This window comes from Glycine max, chromosome 13 (genome assembly GCF_000004515.6).
Source record: "Glycine max cultivar Williams 82 chromosome 13, Glycine_max_v4.0, whole genome shotgun sequence".
In the NCBI taxonomy this organism is placed as follows: domain Eukaryota; kingdom Viridiplantae; phylum Streptophyta; class Magnoliopsida; order Fabales; family Fabaceae; genus Glycine; species Glycine max.
This window is the reverse complement of record NC_038249.2, coordinates 749,649-769,827: the sequence shown is the minus strand read 5'-3', so window position 1 is coordinate 769,827 and position 20,179 is coordinate 749,649. Positions and strand designations below refer to the sequence as shown.

General features: G+C 32.4%; 1 protein-coding gene and 1 long non-coding RNA gene across 2 annotated transcripts; one reads left to right on the top strand and one right to left on the bottom strand.

The window, feature by feature from the left end:
- The first annotated feature begins 1,175 nt into the window (after positions 1 to 1,175).
- Positions 1,176 to 4,463, top strand: LOC121173368 (uncharacterized). Its single transcript, XR_005888080.1, has 2 exons — positions 1,176 to 4,126; positions 4,207 to 4,463. It is a non-coding gene; the product is annotated as an uncharacterized lncRNA (long non-coding RNA).
- Positions 4,464 to 5,077: 614 nt separating this feature from the next.
- LOC100810970 (uncharacterized) lies at positions 5,078 to 19,930 on the bottom strand. The gene is made up of 3 exons (XM_006595227.1): positions 19,399 to 19,930; positions 5,406 to 5,490; positions 5,078 to 5,240 (listed from the first exon to the last, which is right to left on the bottom strand). Exons 1-3 carry the CDS (start codon positions 19,928 to 19,930, stop codon positions 5,078 to 5,080), a joined length of 780 nt encoding a protein of 259 aa, XP_006595290.1.
- Positions 19,931 to 20,179: the final 249 nt, after the last annotated feature.

Here is a 20,179-nt window from a genome sequence, read left to right as displayed (position 1 = left end):
TTTATAGACAGTACCTACAAAATAAATAGGTATAGGCTCCCATTGCTTGACTTTGTGGGGGTGACACCAATTGGGATGACTTTCACTGTTGGGTTTGCATATCTGGAGGGTGAGCGCGTGAACAATCTTGTATGGGCATTGGAACGATTTCGAGGTCTTTTTTTAAGAAACGATCGCCTTCCTGTTGTTATTGTCACAGACAAAAACCTAGCCTTGATGAATGCTGTGAAAGTTGTGTTTTCAGAGTGTACAAATTTGTTGTGCAAGTTTCACATAGACAAGAATGTGAAGGCAGAGTGCAAATCGCTAATTGGTCAGAAGAATGCCTGAGATTACGTAATGGATAGTTGGGGTAACCTGATAGATTGTCCTTCGAAACAGGAGTTCCCTGAGCATCTTCAAAGGTTTCAAATAGCGTGTTCCCCGTGACCAATGTTCGTTGACTACATATGTGAGACATTGATTGTCCCACACAAGGAGAAGTTTATCACGGCCTGGACGAATAAGGTGATGCATCTAGACAACACAACAAAAAATAGGTATTTACATGTTTTATTATTTTTGTCAAGTTTGTTTAAATGATTGTTTTAGTATAAATGATTGTTATTAATTTGTGTTGTTTGTTGTGTGTTTTAAATGTAGGGTTGAATATGCTCATTGGTCTCTGAAAAAGGTATTACAGAGTAGCGTTGGAGACATCTGTTGTGTTTGGGATGCAATGAACAACATACATGATGACGCTGCAGCACAATGAAATTAGAGCATCATTCGAAACAGGTATGCATGTCGTTGGTCATGTTTTTAAGAAAACCTCATACAAGAGACCACTGGGAATGGTGTCAAGGTACGCTACTAAAAAAGACATTTATTACTACTAAAAAAATAATTTATATTGATACAACTTAGTTTTATTTATTAAATACTATTTTAATTCTAATATTATAAAAAAAATAATATATGTATAATAATATTAAAATAATTATAATATTATAAAAAATAACTTTTAATTCTAATACTATATATCTTTTCCTAAAATAAATACTATAAATAATAAGTTTGTTTTACATATTCTTTTTTAATAAAATTGTGATGTCATCATTTTTATTTTTTCTTTCCATATTTAAATGAATGGAATAACATTATTTTCAATATGACAATTTTTTTTCTAAAACAAATAATATTTATATATTTATATTAAATTACAAAGCAGGAGAAAATCTCATTGTTAACTTATTTTATCTTCTTTATTTTATATATTTAAATACCATTATAAATGTGACTCGTGTGTGGTTTATATTTAAATTTAAAAGCATATATTTATAAAGAGAGAAACAAAAATCATAAATCATGTAAGTAAATGTGTTTTATCACAAATAAACAAATACTAAAATTAATAATTTATATACAATAAAAATATAAATCCTAATCTATGCGGCGTGTCTGTCACAGTCTAAGACTTTCATTTGCGGCGTCACCTCTAGCTCTCCTCAGACAACGAGTCATGATGTCATATAAGTCAGTGCTTTCAGTGACCATCCTGAGGTTGATGACCCGCTCCAAATCCTCAATAATCGCTCCTAAATCCTCAGCCATCCCCTGACATCTTTCGCAGTTAACCTGTCATAGTCAAAATAACAAGTCGGTATCATATTTTTAAAAAATTTAAATTATGAAAAACTACACAAATTATGCTTACCACTGAATGCGTATGGAGATCGGACGCGACTGAAACCTTGGGGATGAGTGGCTTGACGAACTCCTCATCATGAGGGGGAGGCAGATGTCTCGGCTCAGCAGTCTCCTCAATCTGCGTGAAGAATGAGTGCGAAATTCGAAAAAACCACTCCATGTAGTCTGGCGCCACTTGCCTAAGAACTACACAGAGCTCTCCTGCAGGCACCAAATGGTCTGAAAAATGCAGTCACCGGTCATCTATATCATCACCCGTCAAAGAATCACAAACCGACGGCGGAGGGACATTCTGAATGTAGCCAAACTGTCGAAGAACCCGCTCAGGTCGAACGTACACGACAATCTGACCCTATCTGAGCTGGCCTGTGTACGACAATATCAAGTCAAATCCCTTGACTCCGCGATGCTCAGCATAGGGCATCCAGCACACGTCAGTCACAGTCTGGGCATCCATACGTCTCTGATATGGGGCTCCCTTGACCAATGCAATTGCTCCCCAAGCGAATCCCTATGTCTGGGCCAGGTCCCTGAAAGCCTCCAGGTGCACGACATGTACATGGGTTGAACTCTTGTTTGCGAAAAGAGTACAACCCACCAAGTGGAGCAGATGCGTGCGGGCTGCTACAACCCATCGTCTGGCCTTGCACTGGCTCTCATACATGTCCCGAAACCACCCCAACCGGACATGAGGCCCACCAGCCTGTCGGGACTAAGCTGTAGACTCCTTATGATTGACCTCAAGAAGCTCTGTCAGTAGACCAATCACGTTTGAAGTAACCAGCGGCTCAAACTTATGAAGCGCGCCAGTGATGGGAACGTGTAGGAGTGACGCCACGTCATCCACCGTGATCGTCAACTCGCCTATTGGCAGGTGGAACGTGCTATTCTCGCGATGCCACCTCTCGACGAAGGCGGATATGAGTCCAGGATCAGTGGTGATAACAGAACATCTGATTAGTGGACTCAATCCGGTGACAACAATCATGCCTTCGATCTCAGGTGTTGGTCTCCCAATTTTATCTACTTTTCTACCATGGGAGACCAACTTTAGATCGAATCGTTTCTAAATTGAATAATTTATAATAACGTGTATATAAAAAACAATCCAACTACAAATAATTTTTATGTAATTACTCAACATTAAAAAGTACGAACTTATCCACTCCAGATGCTGTGTGTGACATGCTCAGCAAAATCGGTCAAAATCGATGGGTCGCGTGGCTCACCTGGGAATCCCTCATCTGTAGCAGGTGACCCCAAGCTCTCATCAGTAGCCACTCCCTCTGTGTGAATAGCATCGGCAGTGCCTGTCATCTCCGGGGTAGTATCAGACACATGAGGAACATCCTCATGCAACTGAGGCACATCCTCAGGTCTCTCTGTAACGTTCTCACGCACACGAATCCATTGCCTACGTGCTGAAGAAGTAGGCCTGCGACGTCGAGGAACATCAGCCTTAGGCGCATCCTGACTCAACTCTCTTCCTCTACCAGTTCCTAACACACGACCTAGACCTCGTGTTCTAACCATGATTTGAAATCATGAAGAACATTTACTTTTAGTAGTCAAATTAAATATTCAAATAATTGGTAACAAAGCTTTGTCATTACAAATTTGTTCAAACACATGTTTTGTATGTTTCTTACTAATTTGGTCAAATTAAATTTTCAATGTTTCTTGGACATGATGTTCTCATGATATGTGTGACATTGTCACTTATGATATATGTGACATTGTCATGTCAAATTTGTGTATAAGATCAACCTCTTGCCATTGAAAACTGGTGGACCTCATGTCCGGTTGGGGTGGCTTCGAGACGTGTATGAGAGCCAGTGCAGGGATAGACAATGGGTTGTAGCAGCCAGCACGTATCTACTCCACTTGATGGGTTGTACTCTTTTCACCAACAAGAGTTCAACCCATGTACATGTCGTGCACCTGAAGGCTTTCAGGGACCTGGCCCAGGCAGGGGGTTTCGTCTGGGGAGCGACTGCAGGTGGCTTACGGGTAAAACTCATATGACGGGGGATCAAGGGATCCCCATATCGGAGACGTATGGATGCCCTGACGTGTGCTGGATGCCCTATGTTGAGCACCGGGGAGTCAGGGGCTTTGACTTGATATTGTCGTACAACAGTCAGCTCAGATGGGGTCAGATTGTTGTGTACGTTCGGCCTGAGCGGGTTCTTCGACAGTTTGACTACATTCAGAATGTCCCTCCACCGTCGGTTTGTGATTCTTTGGTGGCTTCATTTTTCAGACCATTTGGTGCCTGTAGGAGAGCTCTGTGTAGTTCCTGGGCAGGTGGCGTCAGACTACATGGAGTGATTTTTTCGGATTTCGCACTCGTTCGTCACGCGGATTGTATAGACTGCTGAGCTGAGACATCTGCCTCCCCCTCATGATGAGGAGTTCGTCGAGCCACCCCTCAGTGGTAAATATAACTTTTGTAGTTTTTCATAATTTAAATTTTTTAAAAATGTGATACTGACTTTGTTATTTTGACTGTGACAGGTTGACTGCGAAGGATGTCAGGGGATGGCTGAGGATTTAGGAGCAATTGTTGAGGATTTGGAGCGGGACATCAACCTCAGGATGGTCACTGAAGACACTCACTTATATGACATCATGACTCGTTGTCTGAGGAGAGTTAGAGGTGACGCCATAGATGAAAGTCTTAGGCTGCGACAGAGACGTCGCATAGATTAAAATTTATATTTTTATTGTATTTAAATTATTAATTTTAGTATTTGTTTATGTTTGTGATAAAACACATCTACTTACATCATTTATGATTTATGTTTGTCTCTCTATAAATATATGCTTTGAAATTTAAATATAAACCACACACATGAATCACATTTATAATGGTATTTGAATATAAAAAATAAAGAAGATAAAATAATTTAACAAGGAGATTTTCTCCTGCTTTGTAATTTAATATAAATATATAAATATTATTTGTTTTAGGAAAAGAAAAAAATTGTAATATTGAAAATAATGTTATTCCATTCATTCAAATATGGAAAGAAGAAATAAAAATGATGACATCACAATTTTATTAAAAAAATATATGTAAAACAAACATTATTTATAGTATTTATTTTAGGAAAAGATATGTAGTATTAGAATTAAAAGTTATTTTTTATAATATTATAATTATTTTAATATTATTATACAGATATTGTTTTTTATAATATTAGAATTAAAATAGTATTTAATAAATAAAACTAAGTTGTATCAGCATAAATTACTTTTTTAGTAGTAATAAATATGTGCCGTTTTTAGTAGCATACATTTTTTAGTAGTAATAAATATGTGTCGTGATAAACTTCTCCTTGTGTGGGACAATCCATGTCTCACATATGTAGTCAACGAACATTGACTACGGGGAACACGCTACTTGAAAGCTTTGAAGGTGCTCAGTGAACTCCTGTTCCGAAGGACAATCTACCAGGTTACCCCAGCTATCCATTACGTAGTCCCAGACATTCTTCTGACCAATTAGCGATTTGCACTTTTCCTTCACATTCTTGTCTATGTGAAACCTGCACAACAAATTTGTACACTCTGGAAACACAACATTCATTAGGGCTAGGTCTCTGTCTGTGACAATAACAACAGGAAGGCGATCGTTTCTTAAAAAAAGGTCTCGAAACCGTTCCAATGTTCATACAAGATTGTTCACGCGCTCACCCTCTAAATATGCAAACCCAGCAGAGAAAGTCATCCCGGTTGGTGTCACCCCCACAAAGTCAAGCAATGGGAGCCTGTACCTATTTGTTTTGTAGGTACTGTCTATCAAAAAAACAAGATGACATGCGTTACATAACTTAACTGCATCTGGGTGACACCAAAATAAATCACGCATCACATCTTGCTCCTTCAATCTATGCCAATGAATGTATTGGTCACGTTCAAGGAGCCTCATTAGGTGTTTCATTTTAGTGTCATCTCCTCTGATTGAAGAACAATATGTACTTCTTGCATTGTAGATTTGTTTGATTGTGGTGCAACTGTTGGCGTTGTGCTCTTTCAACGTTAGCAGGATATTTCTTGATTTCACATTCGACTTGATTACGTGAGAAGTATTAAAAGCGTCTGAACAATCAACATGTCCTTCATTCACACCACAATCTTGTTCATCTTGAAAATCCATATCAACTTCTTCGGACATCGTACTGTAATATGCCCATTGATCTTCGTCCATCTTAATTCAAACATAACTATCATCTAATTCAATATTCAACTAAATAATTTGAACAATACAACAACCCAAAAAATTTTACAAACTATGAATATCGAACTAATTCAACATTTGACAACCTCACAAATATTTAATCTACATATACATCAATATTTTAACAACAACCAAATTCAACTTTTAATTACATAATTTCAAAATTATAACCTACAAAGTTCATTTAACCAAAAAATACTTTAACCTAGGCAAAAAAATCAACACTTCAACCAAGAAATATATTTTTATGTTTCACATAAATTACAAATAGAATTAACCAAAATAACATTCAAAATAATCTTAAAACTAAAAATTATAAAACAAATTAATCCACGGAAGAAGTTGTCTTCCACAGTTGTAGTTACAACAGCGGAAGAAAACTTCTTTTGTGGAATGTCGCGAAAGACATCTTCCGTGAGCTTCCACGAAAGAAGCTGTCTTCCGCAGTTGTAACTACAACAGCGGAAGAATGTTCTTCATTTGCTTCAAATTAAACACTTACACCATTCCACTACCCAAAATAAACAATGATACACACAAAAGCTATGTACCTTAGTTGACAAATATCACACCAAAGGAGAGCACAAACACAACCAACACGGAGAAATATTGCACAACACAAGCACCACGGAGAAACAAAGAAAGCAACGATGAAAAACAAATAAAAAATAGCTTTTTATAAAAGAAAAACGTTCAAGGATATTTTGGGATTTTTGAAAAATTGCTGGGTGCACCAACAATGTTGTTGGGTGCCCCTAGCAATTCCCGAAAAGAAAAGGGTTAATTGGGCAGAGACAAGGAGAAACCAATAGGGGAGTTGGGAAGAATCATGAGAAGGAGCCACCATAATAGAGTGGTTTCGTTGTGATCAACAACAATATGTGGAGTGAATTCTTTCCTTGTTTTTTGATTCTGTTGTTCAAGTTCTATTTAACTACTCGTCGTGGAACTTCCTTTGTAATTGTTTATTAGGATCACCCTTCTGTAGGGATGGTATTCATTTAATGAATTACAAACTTTTTATTTTTATTGATATTCATTTAATCATAATTTCTAACCTAAATTTATCACGTAATTAATATAATTTTGACTTTAAATATATCAAATTAAAGATGTATTTCCTTATAGATATATACCATGAGTCAGTGACAAAAACTAAAGATGATATCGCACGTGATATTGTACTTAGTTATTTTTCTTTTCCCAAAACATTTATATTTATATCTATTCGTATCATTGACATTCCTCCCAATGGTACAAAAAGAAATATTTATTTAAATTCTTAGCTCTTAATTTTCAAAGTTTATATGATTTTTTTATGAATACAAAAATAATTAGTAGACACATACATTTTCATTTTCAATGACACATTTTTTTATCTTTGTTTTAGTGAAATAAGATTATTACAAGTCACAAAGTTTTTTCTCTTAATATTTAATGTAACTATATACTTAAAATTATTAATTATTAAATTAAAATAACTTCACCCTAATTAATCTACATGTTTTTTTTTTGTTTGGTCTGTTCCAAGGATATCTTTATGCCAGAAATTAGTTTCTTCAAGGCGTAGAAATCATCATTTATCAAAATAATTTTTTTCTCTTTCAATAAGATTCTTCTTCATTTGTATGGTCAGAAATCAAATCTTTGGCCATACCATTTAAAATTTTTTTTATTTATCAAATGTGTTACACTTTATTAGTAATTATCACAGTTTTTTTTTCCAGTTGGTATTTTCAACTACATGGATTAAAAGACACTTATGTTTTATTGTCATTCAATTATCACGTATATTGACAAACCAAAAATAAAACTAGAACAAAAACTGAAAATCCACATGTTCAATCGTGTCAAAAGGACAAAAAGACATTTCTGTTTTTAATATTTTTGGTAAGCTACAATTACGAGGTTTGTGTCTATTATTTTTTTAGAATTGGAAAGACAAGATTGCAAGAAATCAAAGAAATCACATGACAACATCAACAATTATCCTCTACGAGTATGGAAAGTGAGCCTTTATCATTCTCCCTATGTCTTATTTGTGGCTCAAATCAAGAGCTGCATCAACCTGCAATTATTAAACAATTAACATTTGACCCAACCACAATCATTGCTTGAAATGTATAAAAGATAGTACCCAGTTTAAAATGGCAGTGAAATAACACAATGCCTATTAATTTATCGAGAATGTTCAATCCATCAATCCTATCAAATAAGCATAAATTTATCAAGAATGTTCAATGTCTATTTTATAATGTTTGTTAATAGTTAGAGTAACTTGGTCGATCTGCATGATGAGTTTTTTTAGCAAACTCATTTACGAAATGATACATGTCAATTTGTCGATGATAGATCTAGGCAGACACATGTGAGACCATTATCTTGCATGTTTTTTATTCTTTAAAATGTTTATTATATTTATGAAATAATAATTGTTTATGAATGACTAGAAGAATTTGGGGATGAACTATCTCAAGCTAGGTCTAATGTTGCATCAAGTGTTGGTGAATCACAACTCACTCTTTTAGACCCTACCAAAGAACAAAAACTTATGACTCGGTGTTGGGTTGCAGCTACGGGACCAAAGCGTAAGGGATGCCTTTACGTAATGGAGACCTTGCTCATACTTATAAATGTGGAGATGACAACTTCATGCATCTTACATGATCTCCTAGTCACGCTCAAGATGCCATAGAAATTAACCAACTGAGGCAGGAGTTTCGTCAATCACAGAAGGAGATGCATGTATTCAATCAATTGTTCTTCAGTTCCTACCTTCTGAAGCGTGGAACATTATTCATCAACATCAACAACCTCACCAGCAACAACAATAAGACAATGACCAACAGAGGCACTCTCCCAATGAATATTTTGATTACTGACTTAGCAACACAAAATTACTATTGACATATTACATTGTGCTTTTCTTTTAGATTTATTTTCAATTTAACTTAATGATCTATTTTACTATTTTTTTTTTGGATTTATAAATTTGAGTATTTCGTTAATTATATTTATATGGTAATTAAAATTTTGACGTTAAATAATATAAATACAAAAAATAATTCCTAAATTATCGATGTTAAATAATAAAAATGAAAAAAAAATTCGTTATAAAATAACATTTTTGACGGATTTTCCAACAGATATTTCCCACGGAAAAAATTCGTTAGAAATTTCCCACAAATATTGCCCGTCGGAAATTTCCGACAAACAACAAAAAATCGTCTGTTAAAATTTCCTATGACCATTTTTCTGACAGATTTTTGTCCGGTCCATTGGAAATTTTGAATTACCGACGAATTCCAGTCATCGAAAATAGACTCTTTTTTTGTAGTAGTGAAAATTGAGAATTTATCTATTGTGAGAGCTTTTCCTTTATTCTTGGGTTAAAAACTCGATAGTGTGTCGGTTCCACCGACACACTATCGAGTTTTTGGTCCAGTCCATTAGAAATTTTGAATTACTGACGAAATTTTGAGGTTACCGACGGATTCCAACCGTCCATAGACTTTTTTTTTGTAGCGATGAAATTTGAGAATTTATCTATTGTGAGAGCTTTTCATTTATTCTTGGGTTAAAAACTCGATAGTGTTGGTTTCACCGGTATGTCGTGGTTATAGTCACGCTGCTTTTGATAACTTTGATTCCATCGACAAATGGTGGTTAGAGTCAAATTTCTTTCTTTTTTATATTTCTTTTGAAGACAATTTAAGTGTTCTCTTGTCATGTTTTCAATATGAAAAAAAAAATCTTAAAAAACACGTGTCTATCCCGTGATTAAACATAAAAAAATTAACACTATTTAAAAAATGAGATGTGTGCAACGGACTCAAAAAGAAAAGTTAGGAAATATGTGATTGGTAAAAAAAGGAAGTGCACGTATAATTTGCTCTTCATAGTTTTATAATATTTTCATTCAATTATTGATATATTTTTTATTTTATTTTTATAAAATTACTTTTAAATATGATAAATTTTATTTGTACAAATAAAAATTATTTTACTAAAAGCCATTGAAATCATAATCAATTGAGATGAAATAAATGGTTCAAAATATTTAATAGAATAAATTATATAATATTTAATTAGTATCTTTATAACACTTATAATTAACTTATTATTATTATTAGGAGAATACGAATGAGTATTCTAAAATATTGTTTATAGAAATAAAAAAAGTGTAATAAAAATATTTATTATATTAAAAATATGTCTACTTTTTAACAATTTAAAATATTTAATATGGTACTAAAATTTTTTCTTAATTAATTCAAGTATTTATTAGTTTTGATTTCTAATGTAACAAAAAAGTATTTATTAGTAATAATTTTCTCCTAAAAAATATTTTGAATGGTCACTACAATATTAAAGTGAAAATGTTTTTTTAATATCATTCTAATATTAACATGATATTTCTTAACTTAATTTTTTAAAAAAATTTAATTTTAAAAAATATTCACAAATATTGTTCATATACTTGCAAATATTTATAAAATTCATCGATACTTGCAAAACAAAATATTCGTGCAAGAGATGGGCACGAGATGTATTCCATCAAATGTAATGATGGTGAGAGACTACTATTTAAGGCTAGCCTCCCCAGCCCATTGTTATTCCTACTAAAGATTTAATCTACACAATCGAATTATATTTGTATACAATATTTATATTTAAAAATGACCATTAGAACTATCGATTTATACATTAGTATATATTAAAAATATAAATATCACTATAATATTAAAACTAAAATAAACATCATCGTACTTAATTGTACTAATATTATTAAAATCTACACTTTTTATAATAATTACTAGTTGGTAACCTGTACGCACGGTACGAGTCATTTGTAATTTATTTTATATGAATATTTATTTATCATATAATATAGTATTAAAATGAAAAATAGTATAAAAATAAAAATATATGTAACATTAATAGTAATTAGATTGTTTGCATTAAAAGAAAAAGCTACATTACTCATTGACCTAGGTAATGCTAGTAAACAAAACAAACAACGTAAACTCAATTTAGTCACTATCACTATTACTATTGTCCCAATCCTTTTGACTCCTGATAATAATTTCCCAAATTTATTCATGTTGCCTGTAGTAGAAAGAGATTTCATCACCATGAGAAAAATTGCTTTCTTCAAGGAATTGATACCAAGGTTGCACAACATATTTTTCGCCAATTCCAATATCAAGAACAATAACATTCCATTGTAATGGAGGCCCTAATCTTCTAAGGATTGTCATGTGTTGATCACATCCATTTAGATGTCTAGTTACACAGCTTGGAAGATTCTGCAAAAGAGGATAAATAATAATTATATTTAAGTTTGTATTTATATAAGTCATAATAAACATATTGTCATCATTACCAAAGGGTGAGGTGCATCAATCATTGATTGCGTTATTTCAAGTGTCCAAATATGCTGCCTGGATATCATGCACGGTCTTCCGGAGGTCTGCTGTTCCAATGGTGTACTGAAATGAAGGTCGAATACTGAGATGTAGTCGATGGCAAAGAAATGAATCATAGTAGATTCATAAATGGATAATTCTTTTCTAAACCGTTTCAGTCCATCGGCAAAGAAAACTTTTCCCTTATGGAGTCTGACTTGGATTTGGTATACAGCTCCATTATATTTGAAACTGACATATTCGGGATATTCTAGTGCCCACTGAATGTGGTAAAAAACCGGGATTTTTGTGATGTCTTGCAAGAAAATATTATGTGCAAAATTAAAATAAATAAGCTGCAAAAAAAAAAAAAAGCAAAGAAGAAATGAGTTTCAATGCAATATTACCCTATCATTGTGGGATGTGGCTCTAAACTGCATGATTGTTGGTTTTCTGATAAATGGAAGTTCCACCTAGAATGAGATTGAACATAAAAAGCAACATGTTGTGTTATTCAGATAGATAATAATCAAACATGTGGACTTAGGAAGAAACAAAGCAGTTAAATTTAAGCTATCAAGCAGGTACAAAAAGTCTAATTATGTTTAGTAATTTTAGAGGCATACACAATTCTAGATTAGCAATAAAATTGTCGAAACAATATATTAGTTTCTGCCATTGCTGATCAGACATGGAGAAAATTAAACAACATTCCAGCTTGGCAAAATGATACAAAAATTGCATGATCTAATAGAAATGAAGATATAGATTGTAATTATGTTTAGTCATTTTAGAGATATGTGTAACTCTAGATTAGGACATTTGGATGCATATAACCTTCTGCAATTGTTGATCAAACATACAGTGAATTAAACAATATTTCAGCTTTTTGGAATGTTTAAAAAATGTATGTAAGAAAAATTGGTCTCCAGTTGAAGAAATTAATACCAGGAAAAAATATGAATAACCAAACAACTACATAGAAAATAAAATAATTAAACAACATATTTGTTGTGAAAGAAAGCCAACATGAGTAACTATATATCATAGTACAGGGTGATGTTGGAAAAATAAAACCAAAATGAAGGAAAATAAATATGAAGAAGATGCATAGTCTTGAATTAAATAACAAAATAACAATAGCAAATTAAATTTAATTGATAGCACATAAATAATGAATTATATCATACAATGAGCACAAGGAAAAATTAAATCAAGGGAAAGAATTAAATAGCCTGGGTTGAAGCGCGTAAACGCTATCCTTAGAGAGAAAACGCCCCCACTGCACGGGTAAGAAATTCTGATTGCGCTCCTCTCCCAAGATACGACAACCCGTTGGTTCCGATCGTGTGCAGCGAAAGGATCCCCGAACCTTATGAACACCAATGTTCTTGCTCTCACAAAAATTAAGTTTTGTATAGGAAAAGAAAGAGATAAATTTTTGGCAGAAAGAAACCAGAGCTCTCAGTCTGTCATTTCTAGAAAAGAGGAGATAGATATATATAGGCATTTTGCAACAACAAAATATGACCGTTAGAAATATGACCGTTGGAAAACCAACATACAGTTGTCACAACAAATATAACAAACTAGTTTGACTCATTAAAACAAAATCTTAAGAGAATCTAAAATAAATATTATTTTATAAAATAGAATTAATATATATTTATAAATTTTAAATTAAAACACAAATATTTACCAACATTCCCCCACATAATTTAAAATTTTAAAGTATATTTTCTAAAAGATAATTTGTATAAAAACATAAGAGAAAGAGCATGTGATATTGTATTTCGGTATAAGGAACCTTCCGGGTTTGAGCCTTATACCTAGTGTTTATGAACTTCCATCCGAGAAAAATGTAGTGACCTGATTGTCTTGAACTACATATTCTTTAACCGGACTTTAGTACACAACCCCTACAATATTGGTGTTCAATTAGGTTCTAATCAGTGGTAGCGCGTTACACGGCCTTGCGCTTGTATCTTGTTTCGTGAGTGTCCTTTAGAGATTAGCCCATATCTCACAGTGACAGCCCCACCACCACACTCACTAGGTGAATCCTCAAAGAGTGAGTTGTGACCCTCACCCCTACAATAATTGTCATCGGATTCATTAAGAGGTATTTTGTTTTTTTTTTTTATAAAAAATACACATATATAAATACCTCAACCTTAATATTGCCACAATTTATAATACACCTCGTCATAGGAATGAGAAACGGAACAGCTCCGTCAAATTTCATTTTGGTGTACTTTAGTCAACAAACAATTTCGTTGTTACCCGTTGAACTCCATTCATGGGATCACCAATCACACGGAGACGGGTGTCCATTGTTGTAACTAAATAATGGGCTTTAATCCCATTCCCCTCGACGACTCAAGTACTTGTTGATGTGTCAACCCTTTTGTAAGCGGATCCGCAATATTATTTTTTGACCTGACAAAGTCAAGAGAAATGACATCATGAGAAATCAAATTTCTTATAGACTTATGTCTCACTCTTAAGTGTCTTCTTTTTTCATTAAAATTTTGCTAGTCCCTTTAGATATAGCAATTTGATTATCACAATGCATTGGAATTGGAGGTATAGGCTTATTCAACAATGGTAGATCACATGATACTGCACCACTAGTAGCAGTATCTAAATCAATAATTTCTACTTCCATAGTAGAACGTGAAATAATAGTTTATTTAGCAGATTTCCATGATACTCACAACCAGCTAAAGCAAAAACATAACCACTTGTCAATTTTATTTCATCAAAATTAGAACTTCAAGTTTGTATCACTAAATCTCTCAATTATTTTCCAATCTACCAATTGCATATGCAATATCAGACAAGCCTAGAGAAGTTTGTCAAATGCAATAAAGAACCGATACTTTGAGAATATTTATGTGAAGAAATTCCTTTACTCAAATTTTCTTTAACTTCATGGATGAGTCATAAGGAGTAAAAGCATGTTTCGCATCAAAATAATTAAACTTCTTCAATAGCTTTTCAACATACTAAGATTGGGTAAAAGTCATGTCATCATTTTTCTTTATAAGCTTAATACCCAAAATCACATCTACACAACCAAGGTCTTTCATACCAAAATTTCTAAACAAGAAAAAATTTACATCATTTATGAAATTCATATTACTACCAAATATCAATATGTCATCCAGATACAAACATAAAATGACGCATCCATTATCATCAAATTGTTTCACATACACACATTTATCACTATCATTAATTTGAAAATCATACAAAAGAATAACTTAATCAAACTTTTGTGTCAATGCTTTGGAGCTTGTTTCAAACCATACAAAGATTTAACAATTTATTTTTCAAGAAAAAATATTTTCAAAGAAAGTCACATCTCTAGACTCCATAATAGTACTATTAGAAATTTCAGATACTTCTGAATTAATAACTAAGAATCTATAAGTAGTATTATGTAAAAAATATCCAACAAAATATAATTAATATTTTTTTTTAATTTTCCTTTTCTTATTAATAGGGATATTAACCTTTACTAGACACCCCCACACTTTAAGATATTTCGGATTTGGTTCTCTTTTTCTCCATAGCTCATAAAGATTTTTCTTTTGTTTACAAGGTACTCTTTTAAGAATACGACATGCAAAATATAAAGTTTCACCAAAATGTTTATTTTATTATTTTTGTGTGTTATATTTTCACAGGCTTATCTTTTATCAATGAGTTATAAATAAAGAGACAATCAGTCAACATGTAACAACAAAATACTTGCAGTAGAAATAATAACATTAAACAATAAAAATTAAAAACCAAACAACAAATGTCCTGATTTTAAAGACTTGTGTTCACAGGATCATTTGACAAAGTAAAAGATAGTTTTCTAATCATATAGGAATGAAATTAGAAGTATGCTTTTAGTTTTTCACATAAACTAATTCTAAAAGCATTTTCTCTTCAAAACCATCATTAATGAAGAAAATATATTTTAAATTTCAAATTATAAGAAAATAATTTTCAACAATCTCTCACTTATGTAAAATTTAAGGAAATGAAATAATATAATAAAACATTTTTAATGAAGCATAATACATTGTGTCTTCGTCCATTAATTTTTCAGACTTACTAAAAAGGAACTCAATCATATCCATTATAGATATTTTGATACAACATCATGCTACTGTAGAAAAGATTATGCAAGAAGAAAGTATAAAACATTTTCTCTCTAAAACAATTTTTCTCTCTAAGACTGTTGGAAAAATAAAACCAAAATGAAGGAAAATAAATATGAAGAAGATGCATAGTCTTGAATTAAATAACAAAATAACAATAGCAAATTAAATTTAATTGATAGCACATAAATAATGAATTATATCATACAATGAGCACAAGGAAAAATTAAATCAAGGGAAAGAATTAAATAGCCTGGGTTGAAGCGCGTAAACGCTATCCTTAGAGAGAAAACGCCCCCACTGCACGGGTAAGAAATTCTGATTGCGCTCCTCTCCCAAGATACGACAACCCGTTGGTTCCGATCGTGTGCAGCGAAAGGATCCCCGAACCTTATGAACACCAATGTTCTTGCTCTCACAAAAATTAAGTTTTGTATAGGAAAAGAAAGAGATAAATTTTTGGCAGAAAGAAACCAGAGCTCTCAGTCTGTCATTTCTAGAAAAGAGGAGATAGATATATATAGGCATTTTGCAACAACAAAATATGACCGTTAGAAATATGACCGTTGGAAAACCAACATACAGTTGTCACAACAAATATAACAAACTAGTTTGACTCATTAAAACAAAATCTTAAGAGAATCTAAAATAAATATTATTTTATAAAATAGAATTAATATATATTTATAAATTTTAAATTAAAACACAAATATTTACCAACAGGTGACCCTCTTTAATTGTGGCATTGGTCGACAACACAATAATAATGTTTTCATTGTTAGGGTGATACAATGATGAATAACAAAATTTCATGAGGGAGATTAACATGCACAAATAAACACCATATGAAAACAACAGTTGAATTAATAAGTATAGTTCCTAATCTGAAATTGCTTAATATGGTTTGGTAAGCTAGAAAATTCAATTAAGATCTAAGTTGTGATGTGGCAGTTTTAGGCATGAACGATAACAGTAGGCAAGAACAGGAATGAAATCTAAGAAGGAAGAAAGCTTGAAGTAAAAGCACAGTCTCGACAAAATGGAAGGTGTGACCAGGTGGAAAATTACAACGCAAGTGATGGAGATATAGAAATGAAAAACAAACTGAGAAAAGACAAAAACAGAGGAAGTACATGCATGAAAAAAAAGATATATCTCTAAGGCAGATGAAGATGCACAAACTGAAGATCAGACGAAAACAGTTGTCCAAATAATCAATATAGTTCCTAATCTAGAATAATTTTAGAAATGTCGGATGAACGTCAACTATAAAACATAAAATATATCGATGAATACATTGAAAAGATGAACTGAAAAAGAAGAAAAACCCGGTAAGGATTCCTCAACCAAGTGAGGAAATGTGGAATGTAGATAATAAATTTCATGATAGAAGCACAAATAGAAGTCGAAATCGGAAAGAGCAGTCTAGAAATTAGGTAATGCAATTTGGGACAAATTTAAGAAAAATGCAGTAACTAACAGAGTTTTTGGTTTGACATTTACTTTGTTTGAAGCCGTCGATGAGTCTGAACTCATAGTCGGAGCCCAGTTGTTGTTGTTTTTTAGGAAAGTTTGAAGAGGTTAATGTTTGTAAGGAAATGGTGTTTGTAGAATAAATGAGGGAGTCAAGTATCGGTTAGCCAAGAGGTGTGACGCGAGACGTGCCAAGTAAATTGGAAATCGTGGAGTATTGAATGCTGGTCCAGTAGATTGGACATGTAGAGGGAGTTGAATCATTGTCAATATTGTTGGGGTGCTAGTTTGCCACTGAATGTCATGAGCAATATATATATCTTCAAAGATGTAGTGAAAGAACTTTTTTTTTGTGCAAATGCTGATGATTATGTGGAAAACGTGATAAATGTTGTAATTGATAATAATTAGATTGTATTTGTATGAAAAATTCAGATATTATTTTTTGTTAAATAAGTGTTTGTAAAAAATAAATTTAAATTGTTTTTTTACATTGACATTAAAATTGCAAAGAATTTAAAGATAAAGTTTTTTTTAGTTTTCTGTATAAATGTATTTATAGTATTTCACAGTAAATTTATTATTTCAGAAATGGCAAAATATTTAATCAATGAATACATGTTATAAATTGGTGGCACCACAATTAATCAAAGATGAGTATTAAATAGTTGATGATATAGTTTATTTTCCTAAAATCATGTTAATCAAATAATGTGATTCAATTGCGATTGTTTTTTTTTTTTTTACATTAATGCGCTTTAAATTATTTATGTATTTGCTGCATAGTTGCAATTATCGAATGATTCAACTTGGTCTAGATCATTGTCAATATTGAATGCTAGCTTTCTGTGTTACATAGTACTAGTTAATATAGATTATTACTGGATTGTTAGATAGTACCAGTTATCCAATGAAATATCACAAAAATGCATTTGCCCTAGAAATTTCCATCGTCTATTAATGTTCATGCAAAGAGTTGTAGGATGAGAACGGTTTGAGAAGTTGGTGCAGTTATTGCAGATGATATTCATGGAAATTCAAAGACAGATATTATTATTAGTGCAAAATCATGTGGTTGATGGTTGATTTGGAATTTTGAGGCTTGCATCTCCATGTATGAAGAAAGGAAATATAAGAAGTCAAGAAATGCTGGTGGGACAATAACCAAGAAAAGGGATTATAATTGATAACATATATATTGTACCCTATAATTCAGAATTGCTGAAAAAAATACCAAGCATATTTAAATATTGAATGGTGTAACCAAAACACTTGTATCAAATATTTATTCAAGTACATGAATAACGGATATGTTTATGCCGACATCTTGAACTTTTGGCTTGAGCTTTTTTTTTCCTGGATTATTTTGTAAGGTTGCACCAAAAATGGACCTATTATATGTAGGACAACCAACCATAAGGCAACAATATTTGCAGTTATTTGTTTATTGGATTGTGATGGTTTATGCAGAAAGACATGACATAAAAACAATATATATGATATGGTGCACCTGGTTAAGACAGAATCAGTACTTGAATTGATGTGTTGAAAACTGCCTGTTATCATTTTGTATCTAACTGCATGTTAGAGTATGAATAAGCAACTATCGAATATCATAGCATACAAAATAATAATATAGAATATATATAAACTGGATTAACCTTTTAAGATTTGCAAAGACCTCTTTGAAGACAACTTTGGTTGTGGAATTTGATTTTTTTTTGTCTTTGTCATGTATTAAAACTTTAAGGCTTTTTTTTTTTTTATTTTACCCTTGACAATGCCACATATAATTGTCCATGTGACAAGACATGTTTAGGTAAATAAAGCCCCACTAAGGATAATGATTGACCTTGGGACTTGTTAATTGTCATAGCATAAGAAAACATTATTGGGAACTGTCTTCTCAAAAGCTTAAAAGGCCATGGGGATTGTGAAGGAGACATAGACATTCTTGGAATATAAACATTTTGACCAATATTTTTGCCAGAAATGATATCAGCTGCAACCACATGTTTAGCTAACCTTGTAACAATTAATCTAGTGCCATTACATAGTCCTTGACTTTGGTCTAAGTTTCTTAACAACATGATGGGTGATCCAATTTTGATTTTGATGTTATGATTCGGTAGGCCGGATGTTGTTAATGAATTAAGAAATTCTGTTGTGAGGGATCGGAAATGAGAACTCTCTAGAGTTTCTGATTTGTCCACATAATCAACGCTTAGATATTCCATTTATTCACCTGTAATTTTTTTTTCAGGTTATCATATCAGTTAAAGAATAAAAAGAGTAAAAAATTAGAAGATCAGTATGGAGAGAAAATATTGAATAAATTTGATAACTAATCTTGCAGAACCTTTCATAAGAATGACATACAGTCCAAATTGATATATAATCAGAATTAGATGAGGTATGTTATAATCACCTGGGATCAATGATAGTATATAATCATTAACTTGTTGTACGATTTCATTTGTGGAAGCTAATATCGCTGTAGATTGAAAGTATTCATGATTGTTATGATGGTGAGATAAATTTGGAAATGTAGAATTAACAATTGCATATAGTGGGTCATCATATTTTGTGATTAATAGATCTTTTGGAATTTCAATTGAACCATAACCATCATTTTGCTGCCCAACAATCCCATCACCAATATCAAGGATCCACTGTGCAGAAGCTGAAGTTTCTTCTCTGTCTGTTGCATCTATATTGGCTTCTAAATGCATGTTTTTCGACAGTGTCAAAACATGGCAATGATTCCATAGATAAGATGAATTTATAGTTGCATTAACAATGTCAGACCGGCTACCCCTAGGAATGACTGGCAGAATCTGCCGAAAATCTCCACCAAATACCATAACTTTACCACCAAAGATTTTATCAGAACTTGATTTTGCCTTAATAACATCTCTTAGAATTTGATCAAGTGCTTCAAAACATAATTTGTGAGCCATGTGGCTTCATCCCATATGATAAGACTTGCTTCATTCAATAATTCAGCCAATTGTGTTCCTTGATGAATATTGCATGTCGAGTCTTCAAATATCGGAACAGGAATTTTTAATTTTGAATGTGTTGTTCTTCCTCCAGGCAATAACAAAGAAGCTATGCCGCTAGAAGCAACCATAATAACTATTTTATTGTCAGCTCTCAATGAGGCTGCAAGTGTTTTCCAAATAAATGTTTTTCCTGTTCCTCCATAT